This window comes from Apium graveolens, chromosome 1 (genome assembly GCF_009905375.1).
Source record: "Apium graveolens cultivar Ventura chromosome 1, ASM990537v1, whole genome shotgun sequence".
NCBI lineage: Eukaryota > Viridiplantae > Streptophyta > Magnoliopsida > Apiales > Apiaceae > Apium > Apium graveolens.
The window spans coordinates 153,474,778-153,498,207 of NC_133647.1; the positions used below are offsets into that span (position 1 = coordinate 153,474,778).

Genomic DNA, 23,430 nt, shown 5'->3' on the forward strand with positions numbered 1-23,430 from the left:
AGTAACATGTTCGATTATATAGTAGACAAAATGTGTATTCACTTGTGTACAAACTCTACAATATTTAGTCTAAAATTCACTAAAAATCTGAACAGTTCTCATCAAACCCTTTCGACTTTAATGTTAACAATATTAGATAGGCAGATGCCTCACCACTGAACACCGTAGAATTCTTCAGCAAGTCTTTCTGACACTTTTCATACGGCCAAGTAATAATTTGCCAATGGACAAGATCAAATCTTATCATTTTTTAATCTTACTATTTCTGAATTTCATATGAAAAAGGAAAAACAATATTGCCCTCCATTTTGTAGCCACTTTCAATCCGTTGGTCAAATACAGATACAAATCACTTGACCGCCAGATTCAATGAATATGATATAAATAAATTACTAATAATATTGAAATTGTTGCGCCATCAAAAATTTGCCTCATCCTCAACAAACTTAGACAAATAACTCAGAATTGAATCCTTGATAATATCCTTACTCTTTCCAGCTTTACTGTCAAAGACACCTTTTATAACCCGAGCATAGAGCCTTTCAAGCTGTGGAATGCCATAATCTTTACTACGCTCCACCAAAAGCTGTTTGAGAGGCTCTATTTTGCTGGTATCCTCGGCTTCTGACATCGTAACATCAGGAGATCTGGATTCACTTACTTCACGAGATGCTTCCATGGGACTCCTGTCAGCGACCGGGCTCTCTACTCTTTGGTTCAAGTCAACAATTTCAGGTTCTTGGGATTTCAGATGTGTTGGTTCTTGGAGCACTAAACTCTCTTCTCCATTTTCAACTGTTATTCAAAGAAGAAGTTCCACGTATTAGAGGACGTACCTTTTCACAATACTATGTAGGCCCGTGTAGGCTTTTTACATGAATGTAAAATTTAAGTCCTGATCAGAGTGCACTTCCTAAGAAACTCTATTTCAAAGAAACATTTTTTTCCATTACAATATGTATCAACTATCAGCCTTGCTATGTACCATTACAGAAAAAGATCAAACAAAAACTACCTACATCAGTAATCATATTTCATTCGCACAAGATAAGTACATATATTGGTTACGTATTAACGTAATTGTATAATGTCAATTATTCTTTACTTATGATTTGTTGTGATTTTTCACAGGAAAGTAAAATAAATAAACATTTGCATCTCATTGCTGTTTACCTACTGTTACGAGACCACAATTAAATTTCATTTCTGTGTCACAAGACTAAAATTTTAGGTGTGTAAATTGCATCCAAAAATGAAAGGTGTCAAGTAAGTCTTGTAAATGAAATCTCTCTCATCACTATACTATTTCAAGTTGGTGAAAATCAAATCCCTATAAGTGAATTTAATATTGCCATTTGAGAACGCATTGATATTTGTAACCTATACGGCCACTAAGATGTCGAAGCAAATAAGACCTTCATGTAATTGCTGATAAAAGGGTGAAAATACAATTCTCTTAACTGGCAAAAGTCGAAATAGAGCCTGGACCATCATTTTTACAAGTTGAGATACTGTCACTATTTCTAGGAGATTTTCTGTATATATACTTGCTGTTGGCAACCTTTGATTCAATTAGATACCTTTTCAAGTGAAAAATCAGGTCAAAGAGCAAGTTAGACGGGCCACACATATTATGGGGTAGAAAGCAAGTTAGACGGGCCACACATATTATGGGGTAGAATAAAGCAGTGGCTGACCAAATTTATGAGTTTTTATACAATATGAGGAAACAGCCAGGGAGCAATACCTGTTTGTGCAGCATCAGAACTTTTCTTTGTTCGTTTCAGAGCTTCATAGCTCTGATCCAGATTAACCTCTGGCTGCACATTACGAAGACGGGCACTTGCTCTAGTCATAGTTGCCATCTGAACAACAGGAGCTTGATAAATTAACGAGTCTCCCAAGCCATCAGGCAAGGAAAGTGGGCCCCCTTCCGCAGCTATCTTCTCACAAAAGGCAGCCAGCGCAGGGTCCACCTGTGATAACATTCCATGCACCTGAAAAAAGATGAAGGCAATAAACAATCTTAATAGTTGATACAAAATAAATCTAAATTCTGAAAAGAGAAAAACAGTCTATATTGTGAACGTACTGTATCCCGAAGCTCACAAGCTCTACTGACAATTCTAGCACCGTTGTAATCATCTCCATTATATTTCTGCACAAGAGAAAAAAATTCAAAGAATTCCCAAAGAAGAATATCTCGGTATAAAAAGATAGTGTAGATTTACATGATTAACAGCTGAATGAGAAAACCTTAATATTATTTCAGAGAAACAAACATTCATTGCAGAAAAACAAGGAATGGTCGTTACTTAGGACCAGAGACAAGGATTTGATCGTATAACCACTGTCTGCAGACTAAATTGCTGCCAAGTTCCTATTATTAATAGTTTGAGGATAAAATATTCAAGGTATGGTGGCATATCAAAATTTTAAAATAAATCTGCCTATTAAAACTTATTTCGCGCATATTGATGGTTCTCGCTCGTAATAAAAGAAAAGACTTAATAAAAATAAAGATAAAAGATCCAACAAAAAGTACTTCATTTCCTATTATACAATATATGATAAGTGTACAAAGAAAGAGGCAAGAAGACCCTAAGACCTGATGCATAATCAATATAACACATACACACACCTTTGCGTTAATCAAAATAAGGTCAAAATCCTCCAAAAATGCTTTGCATGTGATATATTTCCCACTATCGACATGCTGCAACAGAGTTGACATGTCCATTGGGATCTGAATTATTGAGCGATAGTTAGGTGCATCCTCGTCCATGACTGGATAATGAAAAGCACTAAATCGTTTGTCATACAAGATCCTGCATAGTAAAAGCAAAATATCATGATAGCTACAAAACCGTATCGAGTAGCATGTCTTCTGCAGATTAATATAATAACAGGTTCTTTATCATTAATCCATTATAAATGCTGCCGTAACTTTGGCTCTTCATGCTATACTTTCTCGGTCTTGATCATGAGACCCTCCAGAAGGTTTTAATAAAGTTTATCCTCCTAGATATTTATTTTACTTCTATTGGCGGGGTGTCGAACAGACATTGAGGTTAATTTTATATAAGTTTGGCAGAAACACTAAATCTCTTATTTCAAAGTTTTGGTTTGGGAGGGTTGGGGGTGTTAATAAAGTCTAGTAGGACCTAAGAATTAGAGGTCTAATTTTTATGTGCTTCTCTTTTTCTCTGTTTTTATGTCTTATACCCTTGCGCACATCTTCACCTATAATATTCTTAATCAGAATTTCATCCAATTTAAACAACAGAAAATGTAGATGTCATGTTGCACTATTTCTAAGATGTAAAGTTATGCCAATACTACAGCCCATGATGAATATATAAATAAAGAATAGTTGAAACTTGAAATTTAGTAACCATGTCCTCAGTATAGGCTATCACGAGATTCTCTTGCACACATATTAATCTTGAATATGAAGTTGTTCAGTTACAATATCAATACCATCTCATGTTAAGGAGAATAATATAGAGACTCATTATAACATCACATTGCAGCAAATTTGCATGAATGTGTACCACCAAACTAGTACATAAATAAATGATCAAGTATAGATTGTTTTATCAGAAAACTTGTAATGTCATAATAAGCTCACCGATTGCAAATATCGCGGAGACACATCCGCAACCGGCGAAGGGCATGTCCTTCAGTTTCAGCCTTGGTTTTTAACTCAGAGACCTTAGGGCCAGTGTCCACTTTTGGTGCCTTGGGTAGTTCAGGCAAGGACGCTGATTTTTGAGAATTTTTTGTTTTGCTATCATTTGATATTGACAATGCAGATTGAATCAAACGATGAAAGAACAAAGACCTGTCCTCGGTTGATGGTTTGGGCACAACATAGCTGTTAAAAATATACAAGTTCAAATATATAAAAAAAATCGGTCTAAAGAGTAAAACTATCATAATAGGTAGTGGAGTAAGTCTACATAAATAATTTCATTTACAAACAAATGAAAGATCTGGGTGAATTCTGTATGCAAAGTGAAATCTAAAACCTTCAAGGATATTCAATTTCCTAAGAATGCGGCCTTAATACACAAAAAGCCATGTAACCCACAAATATACAACAGAACAGTTGGACTAACAAGCACTCCAAAGGAGAATCCAAAAGAGGGATTCTCGAAGACACCATCGCACTATAGACTCTTGCCAATAGTACCACTACCCTTTTGCTTCTTAAATGTAGTACCTTTTTACTGCTTTATATTTATAATACCCTTTTGTCACTCACACGTAAATGAAACAATGTCAAAAAAGACAGCAGAACCATGGCAAAAGTAAATAGTTCCCAAGTACTAACTAGTTGCACTTATGTTTCTAAATATGATTATTAGTACCTATTATTTGAAGGCATACATTTCAGCAAGGAAAAAGGCGACAAACGTCAGTTTAAAAGGGGTACAGAGGTCATTTAAACATGTTTCCACTAACTTTTGAATAACGGAAGCGTACTATGGAAACAAACCTCAGGTACAAGGGTACAAGTAGTAAGAAGCCAAAAGGCAGTGGCAATATTGGCAAAAGCCAAAAGTAGGATGGTACTATTGTGAATATCACAATTTAAAAACTAAAAATTACAAGAAAAACAGAAGTACTTCTAAAGAAGAGCAATGCATAAAAGGTAATAAGAATGGAGGATTAGAGCCTGACATGTAATTTAACCCATGGTTCTAGAATATACATTGAGATTTTTTAAGGTAAATTCAAGATCCATCATACTCTAAAGGTAAGTAGGTAACTATTCCGCAATGAAGAATTATGAAATAGATAAAGACATTATAGGCCAGTCTGAAATTGCTATCCCAAACAGCGTTATGGAAAGCAGTAGTGACTGTACCAATAACCACATAAAACTGACAAGGCTGCAAAAGGTGTTCTTGGGTCTGGGAAAGCAGCGCGGCAATACCGATTGCCAAACGGGCTTTGTATTGGATATTTGGATCAGGTAACAAATAAGGACGGTCAAGGTGACTCAAACCGGTTATGCCTCTCCTGATGCTTTTGTCAGTCAGCTCAATTATCCATCTATTTAGATTGAAAAAAAGAAAGCCATGCACTACTGTAGTTGCACAAGTACAAAAAGTAGATAGTTGTCAAAAACAGGCAGGAGTACCAGATGTACCATACATGATACAACCCTAACCAATCCTGTATGCATATACAGACAATGAATAAATAGGCTTCATGCATTTGAGTCAAGAATTCATAGTTTTACTAAACGCATAGGAAGAAGTTAAGAACACATTCATGGATAACTTCATTTATGACTTATGAGCATGTGGACAAAATCAATTTCACAATTTGTCATCAAGATGTGGGTTGTGTATTGTTTATAAACATATAAAATGCAGTGAAAAGGTAGAGAACACTAAATTACTGCAAAAAAAAAGATGGGAGTCAAATTGGGTAAAACGTACACATTATGCAGCGGAAATACTGAGAGATGATCAGTATCTAATTCATCAAGTGGAAGTGAACAGGTTCCTAGTAATAAGATAGGAAAATCGGATGGCAATTCCTCCAGCAGTGTCCATAAGACAGCCTTAAGCTGCTCATGTGCCTGACAGTATGAACATATAGAAGGATTAAATAAGATGTAGTCAATAAACTTTGCAATGGACTGAAAAATGCCAACTTAGGACTGTTCAGTGTACTAAGATTTAACAGCATTTTACAGTAAAGAAACCAATCAAACTTCAAACCATAAATCCCAAAAGGGTGAGCTCACATTCTGCACCCAAAGATGGAATTGAGGTAGATACAGTATTGACGGTGTAGTTCTCCTTGCTTCTCCAAATATGTGCACTAATGCCTCTTCTGGTGTCTTGGCGCTAGGATCGGAAAGTAAAGAAGGAAGACCAAGAGAATGGACAGGAAATTTCTCTAATTCATGTAAAATTGCTGGTCCCAGATGATCCTGAAAATTCAATATGATGAGAAAATTTTAGTTGCCAATTCTAGGAAGGATAATTAATAGCTTAAATTCATGAAAATTGTACCAGTCCAACACCGTCACCGCCACATAGCAGAAGCCTAGGCCTGTATACAAGAGGAACACCAGAACCATATGAGAGCTTAGAGAGCTTGCTTAGCTCTGAAGAAACAGATACGACTGGAAAAATGTCTGATATGGTACTCATGATCTTCTGGAAGTGTCTCTGTAGACATGGGGAAACAACTGATGACAAAGGGCGAGACTGCACTATTGAACCTCTGTGGGCAGCAGGGGTAATTGTTGACATGGCTTCAATAAAGTGAAATTTTTCTACCTCCACTGAATCAACATCTATAACGAATTTGTCATCACTTGTATAAACTTGGGGATATTTTTCACGGAAAGCACGAATGGCAGCTTCAGTACACAAAGCCTTTAGATCAGCACCACAATATCCTACACAACTAGCTGCAAGCTCCGATTTAAGCTCATTTGAAGGAGGCTGTTTCCATTTCCGAGTGTGAATGTCTAGTATTTCAGCACGTGCATCACAACCAGGCAGTTGAAAATTAAATTCACGATCAAACCTACCTGGGCGCCTCAAGGCTCCGTCAATGGCATCAATCCTGTTGGTTGCTCCAATCAAAACAACCTGTCCGCGAGAGTCAAGACCATCCATCAAGGCAAGCAGAGTTGACACAATGGAATTGTGAATTTGCTCTTGCTTGCTGGATCTCACAGGAGCTAGTCCATCTATCTCATCGAAAAAGATAATAGAAGGTTGATTTCTTTGTGCTTCTTCAAAGAGTAGTTTCAATTGTCTTTCAGCCTCACCAACCCATTTGCTAAGCACGTCAGCACCTTTGCGCATATAAAAGCTGACCTTCTGCCCTGCTTTTGAAGCGGCACAAGCTAATGCTCTTGCGATAAGTGTTTTTCCTGTACCAGGGGGTCCACAAAGCAGAACTCCCCTTGGGGGTGTTATGTGGTAATTCGCGAAAAAATCTGGATACAGCAGTGGAAAGAAAACCATTTCTTTCAAAGCATCAATATACTCAGAGAGGCCACCTATGTCATCAAAGCTTATACTTTCATCAATTTGTAATGGTTGAATATCAGCTCCTCCCTTGGAACTAGGCCCAGCTGTTTGAATCCCAGATGTTAAATTTGTAATAGCATCATTCTGATGACTCCAACCAGATGCAGCAGCATTCAAACCCCAAGCAGATGTCCCGTGCATGTCTAGTCCCCCCAAAAGCCAAGGCGGCCCAGCTCTGTTTCCACCTCTTCCCCAAGGTATGGAGGGACCTTGGTCCAACTCATCCACAAGAAGAGAGTCATCTGATTCTTCAGCTCGAGTTGAACGATGCCGTTTATGAACTCTGGATCCACCTCTCCTTGCATCCCTGCTAACTTTAGTCCCCATTCCTTGCTGTAGAACTCTTCGAGGCGATCTTGGCCTCTGTTTACTCTCCTCCAAATGCCTGCGTACATCAGCCCTATTGCGAAGGTCATATCTTCTCCTGCCATCCTGCTCTTCTTCACCCTCTTCATCATCACCATCTTCCTCGCCTTCATCCTCATCTTCACCCTCACCCTCACCTTCACCCTCACCCTCACCATCACCATCATCTTCGCGATCACCATCTCCGTCAACCTCATCCTCACCATCATCATCATTATCCTCCGAATTCCTATTTTCTTCTCCATCTTGGCTGGCCTTTTCCTCCTCTGAAGAAACTTCTTCATCATCAACATATTCTATATTTACCTGTTCTCTAGGAGCTGATCTTCCACGTCGGGGTCTTAGTCCTGCACGGCGAGGTTCACGGCGAGGCAATGACTGATCCTGATTTTCCCTATTTTTGCTCCGGCTTCTCGACCTTCTATAACCTGGAGTCTGAAGAAACATCATAAAGAAAAATTGATACCCAAACATTATGATTATCAATAGTGATGCTGTGACAACCTTCATTCCTAACTTTAATAATAGCACAAGACAAGGCCTGATCTATGATATGCTTTGTCAATACAACCCACAACACAGAAATCAGTATGCACAGTTGCATCAATGCTGCTTTAAGCCAGCCACAAAGCATAGGTTCCACTTCCACACCTTGTCAGAAGAAAAACCTCATACGTGCAAGAGCACAGAATATCAGCACAATTTCCATGTGATCCAGACTAGATGTAAGACCTATTACCTATAGAAATAATATAAGCTTGCGAAAAAATAAAATCTCACCATCATGTCATTATCCTCAGTTCCAGAACTATCAGTGTAGTCTTCTAAATTAACAGTCATCCTCCTTTTTCTTGTAGAACGACGAAGATTGGTTGCAGATGACTGAAATAGATAGGAACGGTATTTTTCAGTCCATAATTATCAACTAATGATAAGCACAGAGACTGCACAATGAAAATATATCACCTAACTAGATGTGTACAGAAATTACACCATGAAAAATTATCGCTGTACTGGAGAGTGAGAAACCAACTGAAAAAGATTTAGTGTTTAAACCTGAAAATGGCAGTATTTGCTACAACAAAAAGGCATTAAAGGGAAGTAATTATGCAGTAAAAGTAATACCATGCTTCCAGAAGGTGGCAAGCACTACATGATTAAAAAAGATGATGATTCTGCCAAATATGACAACACTCCTATATGTAATGACAAACAATATATACCTCAAGCATAGAATTGCAGCAACTACTACTTTTAGAGAATGCCTTGACACACATGTAGCATGCTCTTAATTTGTTCTATATTAGCTAGATATCTAGACCAAAAAGATGGTACCAATATATAAAGCAAATGACGATATACATTAACAGTGCAAGTCCCATAAGATCAAGATGATACTGTTTTTCAAGATGACACCAGAAAGAGAAAGAAGCATACATTTGCTGATAAAGCCACCCCAGATCTATTCCCACCATAAATGATTTTCGCAATCTGAGAAGCTGCAGTCCTTGTTCTTGTCTGCTTTCGCTTGGCATGTTTTTTATGTGACGTATAGAAATTAGCAAAACGGCTATATTGTTTTGGACTTCTGCGTATTCTATCACTTGTGCGTACTGGTCCATCACCTTGACCAGACTCTTTCGGATACATTGGCAGTTACGGGGCTTGTTAACTATGTTATATCATTAACAAAAAACCTACATATCATTCAGACTCAGACAGGTCATATAGGGTACTTACTCAGCAGGTATAAAATTAACAATGCACATTACGCATTACACCAAGTATACGAAGAAAAGAGAGAGAAAACATTACTCCATTTACAAAGAAAAATATCTTATTCATTTCAAGAGATTTTTACAGCATCCGGTTTATCTGCCCAAGAACCCTAAAAGCACCACATTCACCTTATAACGAGTACAGAGAATGATGAATAACATTATCGTAAACCACCAATCCTATCTGTAACAAATCACATAGGTACTTTAACGACAAACTCCAAATTTCTAATGATGTAAAACATGGTTCATTTTAAGCCCAAACACACAAATGCTACCATCTCCCAGAAAACCCCTTCAAATTACACAGTACACAGACAAAACAAATGCAACAATCCCAGATGTCGGAAAATTAGACAGCCTATTTCAAATGAAGCACTAAAAGACAGTTCGGCATTTTATCCAATTCAGCACTCAGCAAACGATTCTTCCCTTGAACACAAAAGAAATTAGTAATTGCTGATTCATTATATATATAATTAATTTCATCTAACATACAAATCACTTACTATCTGATTAGCGAGTAAATAAACAAACAAAACAATACAGCTAGCACAAAAACAGCAGAAATGCCTCAATCGAATTTAGCTTACGAAACTCGAAAACAAACAATCTATAAACAAATATAATTGAGCACAAAACAATCACAGAGCTAAATAAAAAGAGCCAGAATGTAGTTTAAATACATATATATAAACAAACATAAAAAATCAAGGATCAAATTAAATTTAAAAAATGAAAGGGTAAAAGAGAGAGAGAGGGAGAGAGAGAGAGAGAGAGAGAGATACAATACAGAGTAGAGAGTAAAGCGTGCCCTGATTTCTTCTTACAATTCCTCGATTCTCTCAAAAAAATTCTGGATAGTGGTGGTGGTTGATACAATACACGAGATTTTGCACCGAGAAAGACCACTCTCTCTCTCTCAGTCTCTCCAGAGAGTTAGGGCTTTGACCGCAGTTTTATAGAGTTTTAAACTTTCATTTTTCGCCCTAAATATCTTTCTCTTTTTTCCATTTTCGCGCTATGGCTTTCATTTATTTATTTATTGAGTAACCGGAAAATATATATTTTGGTCATTCAAAAAATTTAATTTTTAATTTAAAAAAGCTCGATGAGTTTTTTTATTGGTAACCTTTTTTGTAAATGTCTGAGGTTTGTTGATTTGAATTCATTTTGGTTCCAAAGTTTATTCCAAAAAAAGTTAAGGTTATAATTTGGTGAGGATTGGTCACGAAAATAGCATTAATTTTCATTTGGAAGTATGGTTTGAATTGCTGGATGCAACAAGGACGTTTCAAACATGTGGTAACCGAACATACTGTAGCATTTTCTAATATGGAAATCTCGATAAATTAATAATCTTGTGTCTATAAAAAATTATTAATTAATCAAAATATTAATTAATTGATAAATTATTATTTTATATTTAATTAATATATTAATAATTTATTAATTTATTGATAAATAATTTTTTAACATATATTTCCAAATATATATACCCAAAAGGTTATTGATTATCGTGATAAAATGGATGTCGAAAATTATTAATTATTCTTGCAAACCCAAAGAAGTCGTAGAATTATTTAATGATAGAAAAATAAATAGCAGCATTATGAGAAATTAGAAAGAAGATAAAGCGAAATATGGCATGAATCATTAAAGTTTGAGTCGTTCTCATGAAATGATGTTCTTAAAGTAACAATGACATCGCATAATTTTTTTCTTGCAAGAGGTAAATAATATACCACAACTCCGTAATATACAAATCGACTTCAAAAAAAATTAGTTACACTAAAGTCTTATTTTGAAATAAATCTTAAAATAAATATATAATTTTGATGTATAATGAAATTATTCATTTATATATTATATGGGACCTATATGTTTTATAAAAAATATTATTATCTTATAAATTTAGGAAATTATTAATTTATATAAAAGGTGCTGAGTCGGGACTTCAGAAAATTATTAATTAATTGAGACTATTAAATTATCGAGTATCAATTTATCAAGATTTGACGGTAGTAGATTCTGTACTTTAACATGTGTGACAACCGTGTTCAAGAATTTGATTACTATAATTCATTTTCTTATGAACAAGCTAAAGATTTATTAAAGTATTAGAATTCAGCCGAAACAAATTGTCGAACTGTCAACTATAATCTAAATGTGAAACCAAAAACAATCTAAATAAATAATTGTTTTATCGGTAGATCACTTAACACATGGAATACACAAATTTTTCAATTTAAAAAGTATTACAATGATATCTCTCGTATTCCAAAATACACCAGTTGCGAAACTAGCAACATCACAACCTTCACATAAGTATCATTTGTAACCCAGTATTCAAAACTATCAGTTATATTAACTGATATTAGAGTAACAAATAACTCTAAAATATGAATATTTTTTTCTTGTAAAAGGTGAGATTTTGCGATATCCACCATCGTCTCAAATTCGATACAATATTTCATCCAAAAATGATTAAATCTCGATTTTATCGGAAAAAACTGATAAATAGAAGAGAGTATGATAAAGTGAAGGGAAAGCGGGGACGAAAGATCGAAAAATGGATAAGAACGGCCAAAACCTAGATTTGGGATTCGACTCCCAAAACTTTTTTTTTCTCTGTCGTGTGGCGAATTTTCGAATTGTATTCAATATATATGGGGGTTTAATTTAAACTAGCATAATAACCCGTGCAAGGCACGGATCATTTTCTAGAGTTTTTTATGCATCATGCAATTATAATGTTCTTAGAGCAACTCCAACATTATCCTTGTATAGACTCTGAAGTCAAATTTTGAAGAAATGGAGATAAAATTTCTCTCCAACAAGCTCCTTATCCCCCTCTATAACACTAGCTTTATACCCATGCAGATTTATACCCATGCAATGCACAGGAAATTTTTAATAATATTTTTAATGTGTTTGTTATATATTTATTTTATTATTATATTTTGTTTTGAATTTTTAGTTAAAATTTTATATAAATTTTCATTACACAAATATTTTTTGTCATAAATGGTGTTATGTATTGCTTATATAAATTATATTCCCTTGTATTTACTAGATATTTTATTGAATATACGGTTTTCACTTGTATTTAATATAAATAGTGTTATTATTTCTTTTTGTTAATTAATTACAGGCACATGATGTCTCGCACTCCTATCACCGCACCAATTTTTTTAATTGTTGTCAACTTTTATACAAATTTCTAGTTACAGTTCTATTTACATGAAATTTAATTATGTGTTATTTGTTTTACTTGTATTATTATCCCAATTTTCTTACACATATAAAAATAAAATCATATAATTTATATTGTTGTAACTTTTATATATTCCATATTTAATATAAATAGTATTATTATTTCAATTTTTTTAATTGTTTGCCAACTTTTATATAAATTTCTAGTTGTATTTCTATTTACATGAAATTTGATTATGTGCTATTTCTTTTACTTGTATTATAATTCCAATTTCTATACACATATAAAAATAAAGTCATATAATTTATATTGTTGTAACTTTTATGTATTTCAAGTGGTGTCCTTTTTTCATTTTTTTAAATTTAATAAAAAATTCTTTCTTTGTTTTTATTTATACAAAATATATCTTCCTATTATTTTTCCTTTATTATACAAATTTCTAGTTACATTTCTATTTACATGAAATCTAATTATGTGCTATTTGTTTTACTTATATTAGTATCCCAATTTTCATACAAATATAAAAATAAACTCATATAATTTATATTGTTGTAACTTTTATGTATTACATATTTAATATAAATAGTATTATTATTTCAATTTTTAAAATTGTTTGCCAACTTTTATATAAATTTCTAGTTGCATTTCTATTTACATGAAATTTGATTATGTGCTATTTTTTTTACCTTATTATAATCCCAATTTTCATACACATATAAAAATAAAGTCATATAATTTATATTATTGTAACTTTTATGTATTCCAAGTGGTGTCCTTTTTTTCATTTTTTTAAATTTAAAAAAAAAATTCTTTCTTTGTTTTTATTTATACAAAATATATCTTCCTATTATTTTTCCTTTATAACCAAATATTAAAAAACATCATTGACCAAATTATAACTTTTATCTAAGTTGTTATATTATAATTTTCCGTATAAGTTAATAGCATACATTAAACATATTAAGGAATTAGTTTTATTTTTTCAAAAGAGTGTTAACAAACTTATAAAAATCTTAATATAGTAAAGATACATGTGGTGAGCCTTTCTTAGATGTTAGATAAGTTTAGTTGTTTAGTTAATGTGGGACTATGATGACCAAAACCTTCACATATATCCCACACCGTACCATATGATCACCTTTACTCTAATTATACATAAGGATATAATTAGGAGTTTAGAATGGTTCCTCACTTTTAGGAGTGAATACTCCCTCCTCAACTATTATTATATTATATTTTTCTTATATGTCTATTTAACATAAATGACTTTAATGAGTAAAAAGATAGATACAGAGTGAGTTTAAGGAGAATTGTTGCAAAAATTATTTAAATTTGACTTCTAAATAATTAGGAGCTCATTTATTTATATGATTTGTAGTGAAAATGCAAGGAGGTTGTTGGAATTGCTCTTAGTTATTTTCTTATTTGTAAATGTTGTACAATGTCTTACGTATACTCCCTCCGTCCCGCTGGGAAGTTTACATACACTATTTACACACATTTTGAGGCTTCTATAAAGTATAGTTTCATACTATTTTTTTATTTTTTTTTTGTATAAAAGTTTAAACATAAAACTTTTATTCAGAAAAAAAAATTAAAAAAATTATGGAATTATTCTTTAAAGGAGCATTGAAAAGCGTGCTGAAAAGTAACGTAAACAATCTAGTGGGACTGAGGGAGTATCAAATACAAATTGATTGTTTATCAATGTGTATTATTTGCATACAAGACATTACCAAATTGCACAACATTTCTAACATAGCTCATTAAGCAAAATATATATATTTTTGTTTGTGTTGTATAATTTGTATTTAATGAATGAATATAAACATGGTAGTCAATGTACATTTAAAACGAAACGATTAAACTTAATATGTAGAATGTCGTTAGTATGTTTACAAAAAAAAACTAAACATTAACATATATGTTGAATACACAGTTGACCAAAAATTTTGAATTTTATTTAAATAAACTATATGTATCGGTTTATATTATTACTGAGTTCACTACTAACTTACAATTAACTTACTCAATTTAAAAAGATAAAAAATGCATAACTGAAGACAGAATGACTTGCAATCATAATATATAATAATGTAAAATTTACATTACTGTTAATATTAAAATTGATTTTAATGAAAAATATTAGTTTTTGAAATTCAACGTATGTATATATGGGAAAATGTTAGTTTTTTTTACACAACTGTTAACAAAGTAAGATTAAGTTATATGTATGTGTGTGTATTAACATGTAAATCATTGTATCTTACATTTCTTAGTAATTATGATGGTTTCCATTATTTATATGCTAAATATCTGATATATGTACATGTATAATCATTATTAATATCTAGTGAGATAATTGATTACTTAAATAACATGCATTTATAATTATTCAAAAATTAAAATTATGTAATAAATAAATTGTTATAATTTATATATGGTATTTGTAATATCCGGGATATATCGTGTAATTATTTTTCTATTAAATAATTATTGTATGTGTTCAATATCTATTCTGTGAGTTAATTGTTAAATGTTATCTGTATTTGAATATTCAAAAATATTATTAATTGAATATTTTAATTTTTATATGTCCAAAATAAAACATAGATAATTGTCATATCTTCCTAATTATTTTTATGTTAATTTATGGATTTATAAGGATCATATGAAATTTATAAAATCTTTTTCCGAGTATTTAAAATCTATTACAAAAACGGGAACCAATCGACGTCATCCGTTGTTACGTTTTTGGAACCCGAAACTCTTCCGAGAACTCCTTCCTAACATAATTGTAATATTCCGAGCATATTCCATGTTTCGACTTTTTCGATCCGGCGTACGGTTTGTTCTGCGCGGGTCCCGGCGCAACATTTTCGATACAATATTCGTTTCGGTAAATCAATAAAACCCGTATTTTCGATAAACGGGAGCTTTTTATTAAACTATCCCAATTATCACTTCGTAGTACGTGTAACCAGGCGCTGAGACCAAGACCACAGTACAAATTGTACTGATTTGGATAATTATCCCGAAAACCGATACCGTTTGGATCAGTTTTTATAAATAAACGTATCGTTTTATATCCGGAATGATCCAACGGGATACTAATTTTTCGTAATTATAAATAGCCTTTTTCCGTATTTTATTTCGTATCAAAATCATTTGCAGATAGTTATTTCTATAATTTTCATAGAAAAACCCTAATTACAAAAAAACTGTTCTAAGAATCAAACAGCAAAACGAAGGCGTTACCGATCTCTGTTTTCAAAGCTTGAGTAACCAAAACGAAGGATTTGAAGTGTTCTATCAGATTCTGAGCTTTGTTTCACTGCAGAATCAAAGGTTTATTTTCTAGGAAATTTATTTATTTTCGAATTAAATTTATTAAAAATATGAATTTTTGTTCGGATGATTGTTTGTATGATTTGATGACTGCATGTTGTAGAACTTGTTTTCCTGATGATTTTGATATATTATACGTCTGATTTGGAGTTCAATAACATGTTTAAATTTGAGTTTGATTTTCGAATTTTAAAATTAGGGTTTATAACCCGTATGAATGTTTTCAATTGAAATTTGGGGGGTTTTGATTTAGGGGTTATTAGCTGTTGATTTATAGTGGGTTGTGTTCCTTATGAAATTTGCAATCGATTGGTATATAGCTCGTTAACAGAGGATGTCTGAATCGAAGGGAGTTGTGTTTTTTAAATTCACGATGTTCGCCGGAAACCGGCGATGTTCTTGGCCAATTTCCGGCCAAGTTTGGGGTTATTGATGAATTTTGATTGCAGATATAGATTCCTGGTGTTGTGTAGTATTGATCTAGAGCTTGTGGTGGTGGGAGGATGCCGGAGTCGAGTTCTCCGGCCACCCCGACATTTTCCGGCCACTGGAACTGCAAAATTGCAGTTTGGTCCCTATACTTTTGAAAACGATGAAGTTTGGTCCCCCAGGTTTCCAGACTTTGCAAAAATTGGATTCCTATTTTAAAAATGTTTAAAAATCATATTTCGTATTTATTTTATTATAAAAAATCGTTTTTAATTTCTGAAAATTCTAAAAATTAGTATTTTAATTCCGAAAATTATTTTTAATTCAGAAATAAATCTGAATTAATTAGTTAATTAATTTCAGTTAATTTTAATCGATTAATTGGTCAATTAATTTGGAAATTAATTGATTAATTGATTTAATTAATTATTAATTGATTTTAATTAATTATTTAATTAGATATAATTACTTAAAAATGATTTAAAAATTCCAAAAAATAATTTCGAGCTTTAAAATATTATTCTAAATTATTTCCAAGGCTCGATAATTAGTATAAAATTGTTTCGGAGCCAGAATTGGCCAACCGAACCCTGTTTATTAACCCGAAATTGATCCAACGACCCGTTTTAATTCCAAAAAATGTTTTAAAAATCATTTTAAATACCCGAAAGCCTATTTATGACCCGAGACTTCTTTATAAATAATATATCATTGAGTACGTGATGTATTATGTGCTATATGTGACTTGTTAATTAACTATCAGTCTATATATTCAGTGTTTACTTGATTATTACATAACTTTCAATCCGTTAATCGAATTTCAGTAAAACGAAGGGTAGATAGAAGTATGTGTTGAATAGAACTCTATGAGTCGATTATTGATAGATGTTTATGATATGTGAGCAGAAGAGGCAAGGCGTAGGAAAGGGAAACAGGTAGTTGAGGAGTAAGACGATTGTGATTGGAAGCGAGTGCAGTGTAGTAAGCTAATACCAGGCAAGTGTTCTGAACTTTCTCGAGATATTGTGGTACTTGATAATCCTGTGATATTGCAAGTGCTTTGAAGCACAGAAATCTAAACCCTGATTCCAGTTATTGATCTTGAGCCGTAACCTGATTCTTTCTAGACCATTGATTGTTGTATACCCAAACACGAACCACGAATCTACGATACTACTCCACAAATACATACAAACTAAATACCAAACGCTGAACTGAATTACTTATATACTCAATCCATGATATCTTATGCTTTGAAAGACCAAATCCTTGAAACCCTGAAATATTGATTCCTTTGTTATCCAATTCTTTTATTACCCAGCATCCAAGCTTTGAAATTACTTTATTGATCCTTACAAGGATTGAAACCCTTTCATTGTTAAACACTCATTATTGTTAATGATTCTGGTTATTGTTTATTATTGCTTATTCAGTTATTAAGTTAGAATTGGATTGTTTTTATAAAATTGTGGACCAGATTCGTGGTCAGACCATATAATGGTCAAGTTAGGCCAATGTGTGCCTTGGATCCAGTAGTTAGAGCAATGTTGTGTGCCTTGCTCAGGGTTAGTGCGTGACTGATCAGCAGCCTAACCTTGATTTTTAAATTAAAAGTATAATATCCAATTCTAAATCATAATCCATTGTTCACTTGATATCATAATCATGTTCTATGGATGATCATTATTCTCAGTTTTGTCATTGTGACTTGCTGAGCTAGTTAGCTCATTTGTGCGATGTTGTTTATATTCTTTTCAGCTAAAAAGGAACCAGTTGGTAACGAGGATCCCTAGTCCAGCACGAGAGCTTGGGGTTCAGGTTGAGAAATCTGAGCTAGTAGGCTTCTTTTGGAATAATTTAAGTCTGTAAAAGTTTGTAATAAAGTTTAATACTCAGTTTGAGTTTGAATGATTGGGATTTGAACGGTATGTAATATAAGTAGATGTGTGGCTTGTGTGCATACTTTAGCCTGTTGCGATCCATGGTAGTTGGTAAATAGGGTCACTGCATATTATTGTTATCTTTATTATTGTTATAAGCAGGTTATAAATAAGGTATGTGTATGTGTGTGTGGACCCCAAACTTCTGACCCGGGTTTGGAGGGCGCCACAGTATTCACATTATCATGAAAAATATTCCATATCTACTTTTACACAACCGTGTATCAATTAATATGTTAGATATATTTCATAATGTCATGGCTAATATGATTTATGTTTAGTTTTCAGATCTTACTTAAACAGGATAAATCAGTACTTACTGGAAGTCAGGACTTAAGGATATCAGTACTTATATTATCAGGAGATAATCATCAGAAGATGGATATCAGAACTTAAGTACTGAAGGACGTTCAGATAAGGAAAGCAGCTGATTAAAGAAAAGAAGATCGAGATAAACATAAGAAGAGATATGCATGAAGAAGGAGTTCTATGAAGAATAGAATGCTTGGAAGAAAAGATATCTGATTGATATATTTTAGGAAGCAAAATTATATTCCATATCAGTTAGCGATTATCTTGTAACTGTGTAGTATATAAACACAAACATAGCGTTTACACTATAAGTGTTATAATATTTGAGAAGATAATTCATATAACCCTAGCAGCTCTCGTGATATTTGTTCATCACTGAGAGGTAACAGTTCCATACTGTAACAGAGTTTATTGTTTCAATAAAGTTTGTTTTCTGTTACTTGAGTTATTAGAGTTCGATTTGATTGTACTTTACACTGTATTCACCCCCTCTACAGTGTGTGTGACCTAACAAGTGGTATCAGAGCCCTTCTGTTAACGCACATACAGTTTAAGATCCAAACACAATTATGTTTGACACAGAAACTCCAACTAAGCCTACCAAAACTGAAGAACCTCCAACGACACTTACTGCATAGTGCCATTGATAATGTAATGTCAAACAGGGTAATTAACTGCAAGACTGCAAAGGAGATATGGGATGCTCTGAAAACAAGGTGTCAGGGAACTGATACAATTAAGAAGAACAGGAAGACAATACTCACTCAAGAGTATGAACATTTTGACTCAAAGGCTAATGAGTCATTGACTGATTTATATGATAGATTTGTCAAACTCTTGAATGATTTGTCATTGGTTAATAAAGAGTATGATCTTGAAGATTCAAACCTTAAATTCCTGTTAGCTCTTCCTGAATGCTGGGATTTGAAGGCAACAACAATAAGAGACAACTACAATCTTGATGAAACAACTCTTGATGAAATTTATGGAATGCTCAAGACTCATGAACTTGAGATGGAACAAAGAAGCAAGAGGAAAGGAGGAAAGTCAAGGACAGTTGCTCTTAAGGCTGAAGAAGAATCCCCCAAGGCAGCTACCTCAAGGAAAGACAAGGGTAAAGCTCTTTTCACAAAGTCTGATACTGAGTCATCAAATTCTGAGAGTGATGATGACTCAGATTCTGAAAGCTTACCTGAGACTGATGCTGATGAGGAGATGATAAAGTTGTGTGCTCTTATAGTGAAAGGGATCATAAAGATTGCATACAGAAAGTTCAGGAAGGGAAAGAAGTTTTCCGGGAAAGAAGTTTTCCAGGAAAGGCACAAGTTCTGATAAGAAGAATTTCAGAAGATTGAGGGCAGAGGAGGAAAGTCTGATAGAGGAGATTATACCAATGTCAAATGCTATAACTGTGGAGAGAAAGGCCACATATCTCCTGATTGCAAGAAAGTGAAGGGTGACAAAGGCAAGGCTCTTGTCACAAAGAAGAAAAGATGGACAGACTGTAACACCCCCAAATCCGGGGTCGGGGATCCGGGTTGTCACGAGTTCCATTTCCTTTAATAACACCCAATCTTAATAAATAATCAACTATTCTGTACTATGACCCCACCATAAACACACACACCACAAGTTATAGTCTCAGAGATGAATACCCAAAAATAATCACAAGTCGTTTTATTCCACAATTATATGCCAATACACCTTAAAAGGGTTTTTGAATAAATTTACATTTCTTTGCCATTATTACAATTCATAATTATACATAAATCTGGTTCATCAATAGTTGAAAACCTAGCCTATTGGTAGCTCCTACCTCAGCTACGGCGGCATCAACGCTTCCACAAAACTGTGGAACATTTTCTAACCGCTTGCGACTTGGAAGCTTGGTCCTGTTCATCTTGTCTATCTGATGTTGTGTGATGAAAGAAGGAAGCAAGGGTGAGCAACAAGCCCACCAAAATAATATGTATAATGATTTACAATATATGAGCATTCTCATAGTACTCATGAAAGTCTTGGTCAAGAAGAAATGAACCAAGTTTGTTATCTTAACGCGACCAAGTCACAAAATATTCAGTATATATATACATATATACTTTTCATAATCTTTGAAATCCTCTGACATGTATAATATACACAGAGTTCCAGTTTACAACTGTATAAAAATATCGTTGCAAGGTGATCTCGTATATCTAACCTTATCTCAACGTTTTTCCAAAAATCTTTGACATGCACAAGATAATCATTTACTAGATATAAGTTTAAAAGATGAAGTTACAAGATACTCCAATATACTTATATCCGAATACTACTTGAACTACCACCGTTCAAGTTATAATCAGTTTCAAAAGTTCATCACCCAGATGAGACTACAAGATAAGACTTGAATAGATTCAATCCTTGAAATATCAATATAAATAATGAAGTTACGAGATACTTCATTAAGTCCCGATATATATATACACCTATATATATATACATTCCATACACTCCTTGAAAACCTCTGTTATGAAAATTATAAACAGAGTTGCAATATCCAATGAATTTTGGAAAGGAGAAAACCTTGGCATAAACCTGATATCTTGCTGATCAGGCAAAGATACCAATAAGTAACCTTTTCTACTAGTAAATGGATGAATCCCCCACCGGTCATCACCCTGGCCACATAAGGACCTTGTACTGGACCGCCACCCGGCCTCTTACGCGCTGATGGACTGCCACCCAGCCACTTACACTTTGATAGACCGTACCCCGGCCTGTCGCTTATGCCGACTCAATTAGATGGGCTTACTTCCCGAACGTTGGGCAAGTAATCAAATTGTTTTCTCAAAACAGCAATCTGATAAGTGGCATTTTATACCACTTAGAACGTCTTAAAATGGCTTAAATTGGTGTCTTGAAATCAAGTATTTTGTGTATTTGATGCGTTTTTCTAGTGTTTATGCATTTCAGGGTATTAGTTGCATTTCGGAGGAGGAATCATCAAGAATAAGCCTTGGCATGTGTTCACCATTGCGAGAGGAAAAGAACGGGCAGATTACGGCGAAGAAACGGAGCAAACCTGGAAATTTTCTAGTAGGGTCCTGCGCGCCCGCGCAGCAATGCTGAGCGGCCGCGCAGCAGCCTTGCGCGCCCGCGCAGAAATGCTGAGCGGCCGCGCAGGGTCGGGGAAAATAATATATTGTTTTAGACTTCTACTTCTGTTTGGCTTCCAACTTCTATGTAATCTGAGTTTTATGGGACTATTATATAAGTAGATTTGAGACGTTTTTCACAGAGTATTAAGAGGGGATTATGTTTTAGATTGTGTTTCGCAAGAAGCGAAGGAGATAAGGAAGAAGACCGATTTAGCACACAGCAACGAAGAGGAAGCATATATTCTTGTGATTCTTGTTTCGTTGTAACGTTGGATGCTAGTTTTCTTGCTTTGACTTATTTACTCTTGTGACGTACTCTGTTTTAATATAATTAGTTTAGTTGTTATTTTTTTGTGTTCGTTTATCATGATTTCATATGAACCCATAATGGCGATAAGTTCTATTATGGGCTAATCGTGATCATGGGGTTGCAACGGATTTATTATGGAATTCTTTAGTTAATTGTTTAATACTTTAGTGTGTGATGATTGCATGATATCTAGTATTGGTTGTGCGTATTCGTCTTATGTGCGTCGCGAACATATAAGATAGGGTGTTAATCTCTTGTGAAGCGACAGTGGATCTTGAGATTTAGAACTTGCCATGCTAGCATAGGTTCATGTACGTTGTGCATGATTAGTGGGTAACTCTAACAGTTTTATTTGCCCTATATAATCAAAAGGAATAACTTGTGCTTAAATCGTTGTGTTGTCAATTTCTGTAGACATATAGGAACTCAACATAATTGATGACTATTCAATTTCTATCTTAATTGTGGATGTTTGGTAGAATGGTATTAGTACAATGAGAGTTGGCTTTTATCAGTTTTGTGTTATTCGATTAATATCATCACTGTCACATGCTAAAGGTAATAATTATGGCTATAGAAGGAAGTAATAATGAAGTTGTGATCTCATGAGTGTTTTATTATTGATAAATTGCAGTGTTAGTTAAGTGGTTAATTAAGTAGTTAATTATAGTTAATATTTAATCAACAATTTTAAGTGTTACTATCTTAACATTGAGAAGTAATCATACATTGGTGAGTGAGTTAAATTAGACAATAACTTAGTCTGAGTCTCTGAGGGAACGAACTAGAAAGTATTCTATATTACTTGCGAACGCGTATACTTGCGTGAATATTAGTGCGTGATTTCGCCCTAACAAGTTTTTGGCGCCGCTGCCGGGGACTCGGCGTATTTGTTTAGTTTATGTACTTACCATCATTGGTCATTAGGACTCAGTAATTAGGACGTAGTAGTTAATTACTCTTTTCGGTTGTGTTTCAGGTACTTTAGTGCGTTTATGCAAACTCGTTCTCGTGCTCGCAAGAGGACCTTAGATACAGCTGAGGAGAAAGACGAAGTTCTTGATACACCGGAGAAGTTAGATTTTGAGGATTCGGATTCAGGAACTGAGCAGAAAGAACCAGTAAACATGGGAGATCATATTGTTCAAGCTGATCCAGCTCTTATGGATTTTTCTCGGCCTAAAATTGATGACATTCAGTCAAGCATCCTTCATCCGGCTATTCAAGCTAACACCTTTGAAATCAAGCCGGGCACTATTCAGATGGTGCAGAATTCTGTTTCTTTTGGAGGAGCGGCAACTGAAGACCCCAACATGCACATAAGGAATTTTGTCGAGATCTGCAGCACTTTTAAGTATAATGGCGTGACTGATGAGGCTATCAAGTTGAGGATTTTCCCATTCTCACTGAGGGATAAGGCTAAAGACTGGTTACATTCTGAACCAGCTGGGTCAATCACTACGTGGCAAGATCTTGCGCAAAAGTTTCTGGTGAAGTTTTATCCAATGGCAAAGACTGCT

At 33.9% G+C, this 23,430-nt stretch overlaps 1 protein-coding gene across 4 annotated transcripts; it reads right to left on the bottom strand.

The window, feature by feature from the left end:
* Nucleotides 1–240: 240 nt before the first annotated feature.
* Nucleotides 241–10,187, bottom strand: LOC141668369 (ATPase family AAA domain-containing protein At1g05910). Of its 4 annotated transcripts, none has more exons than XM_074475231.1 (11): nt 10,008–10,187; nt 8,874–9,133; nt 8,217–8,318; nt 6,036–7,871; nt 5,765–5,953; nt 5,454–5,596; nt 3,632–3,877; nt 2,642–2,828; nt 2,093–2,158; nt 1,748–1,997; nt 241–795 (listed from the first exon to the last, which is right to left on the bottom strand). In XM_074475231.1, exons 2-11 carry the CDS (start codon nt 9,084–9,086, stop codon nt 419–421), a joined length of 3,609 nt encoding a protein of 1,202 aa, XP_074331332.1. In that variant the 5' UTR covers nt 9,087–9,133; nt 10,008–10,187; the 3' UTR covers nt 241–418. The 4 variants fall into 4 exon arrangements, with proteins under 4 accessions (XP_074331332.1, XP_074331341.1, XP_074331348.1 ...); XM_074475240.1 differs by having other exon boundaries at nt 10,003–10,187; XM_074475247.1 differs by having other exon boundaries at nt 10,045–10,181.
* Nucleotides 10,188–23,430: the final 13,243 nt, after the last annotated feature.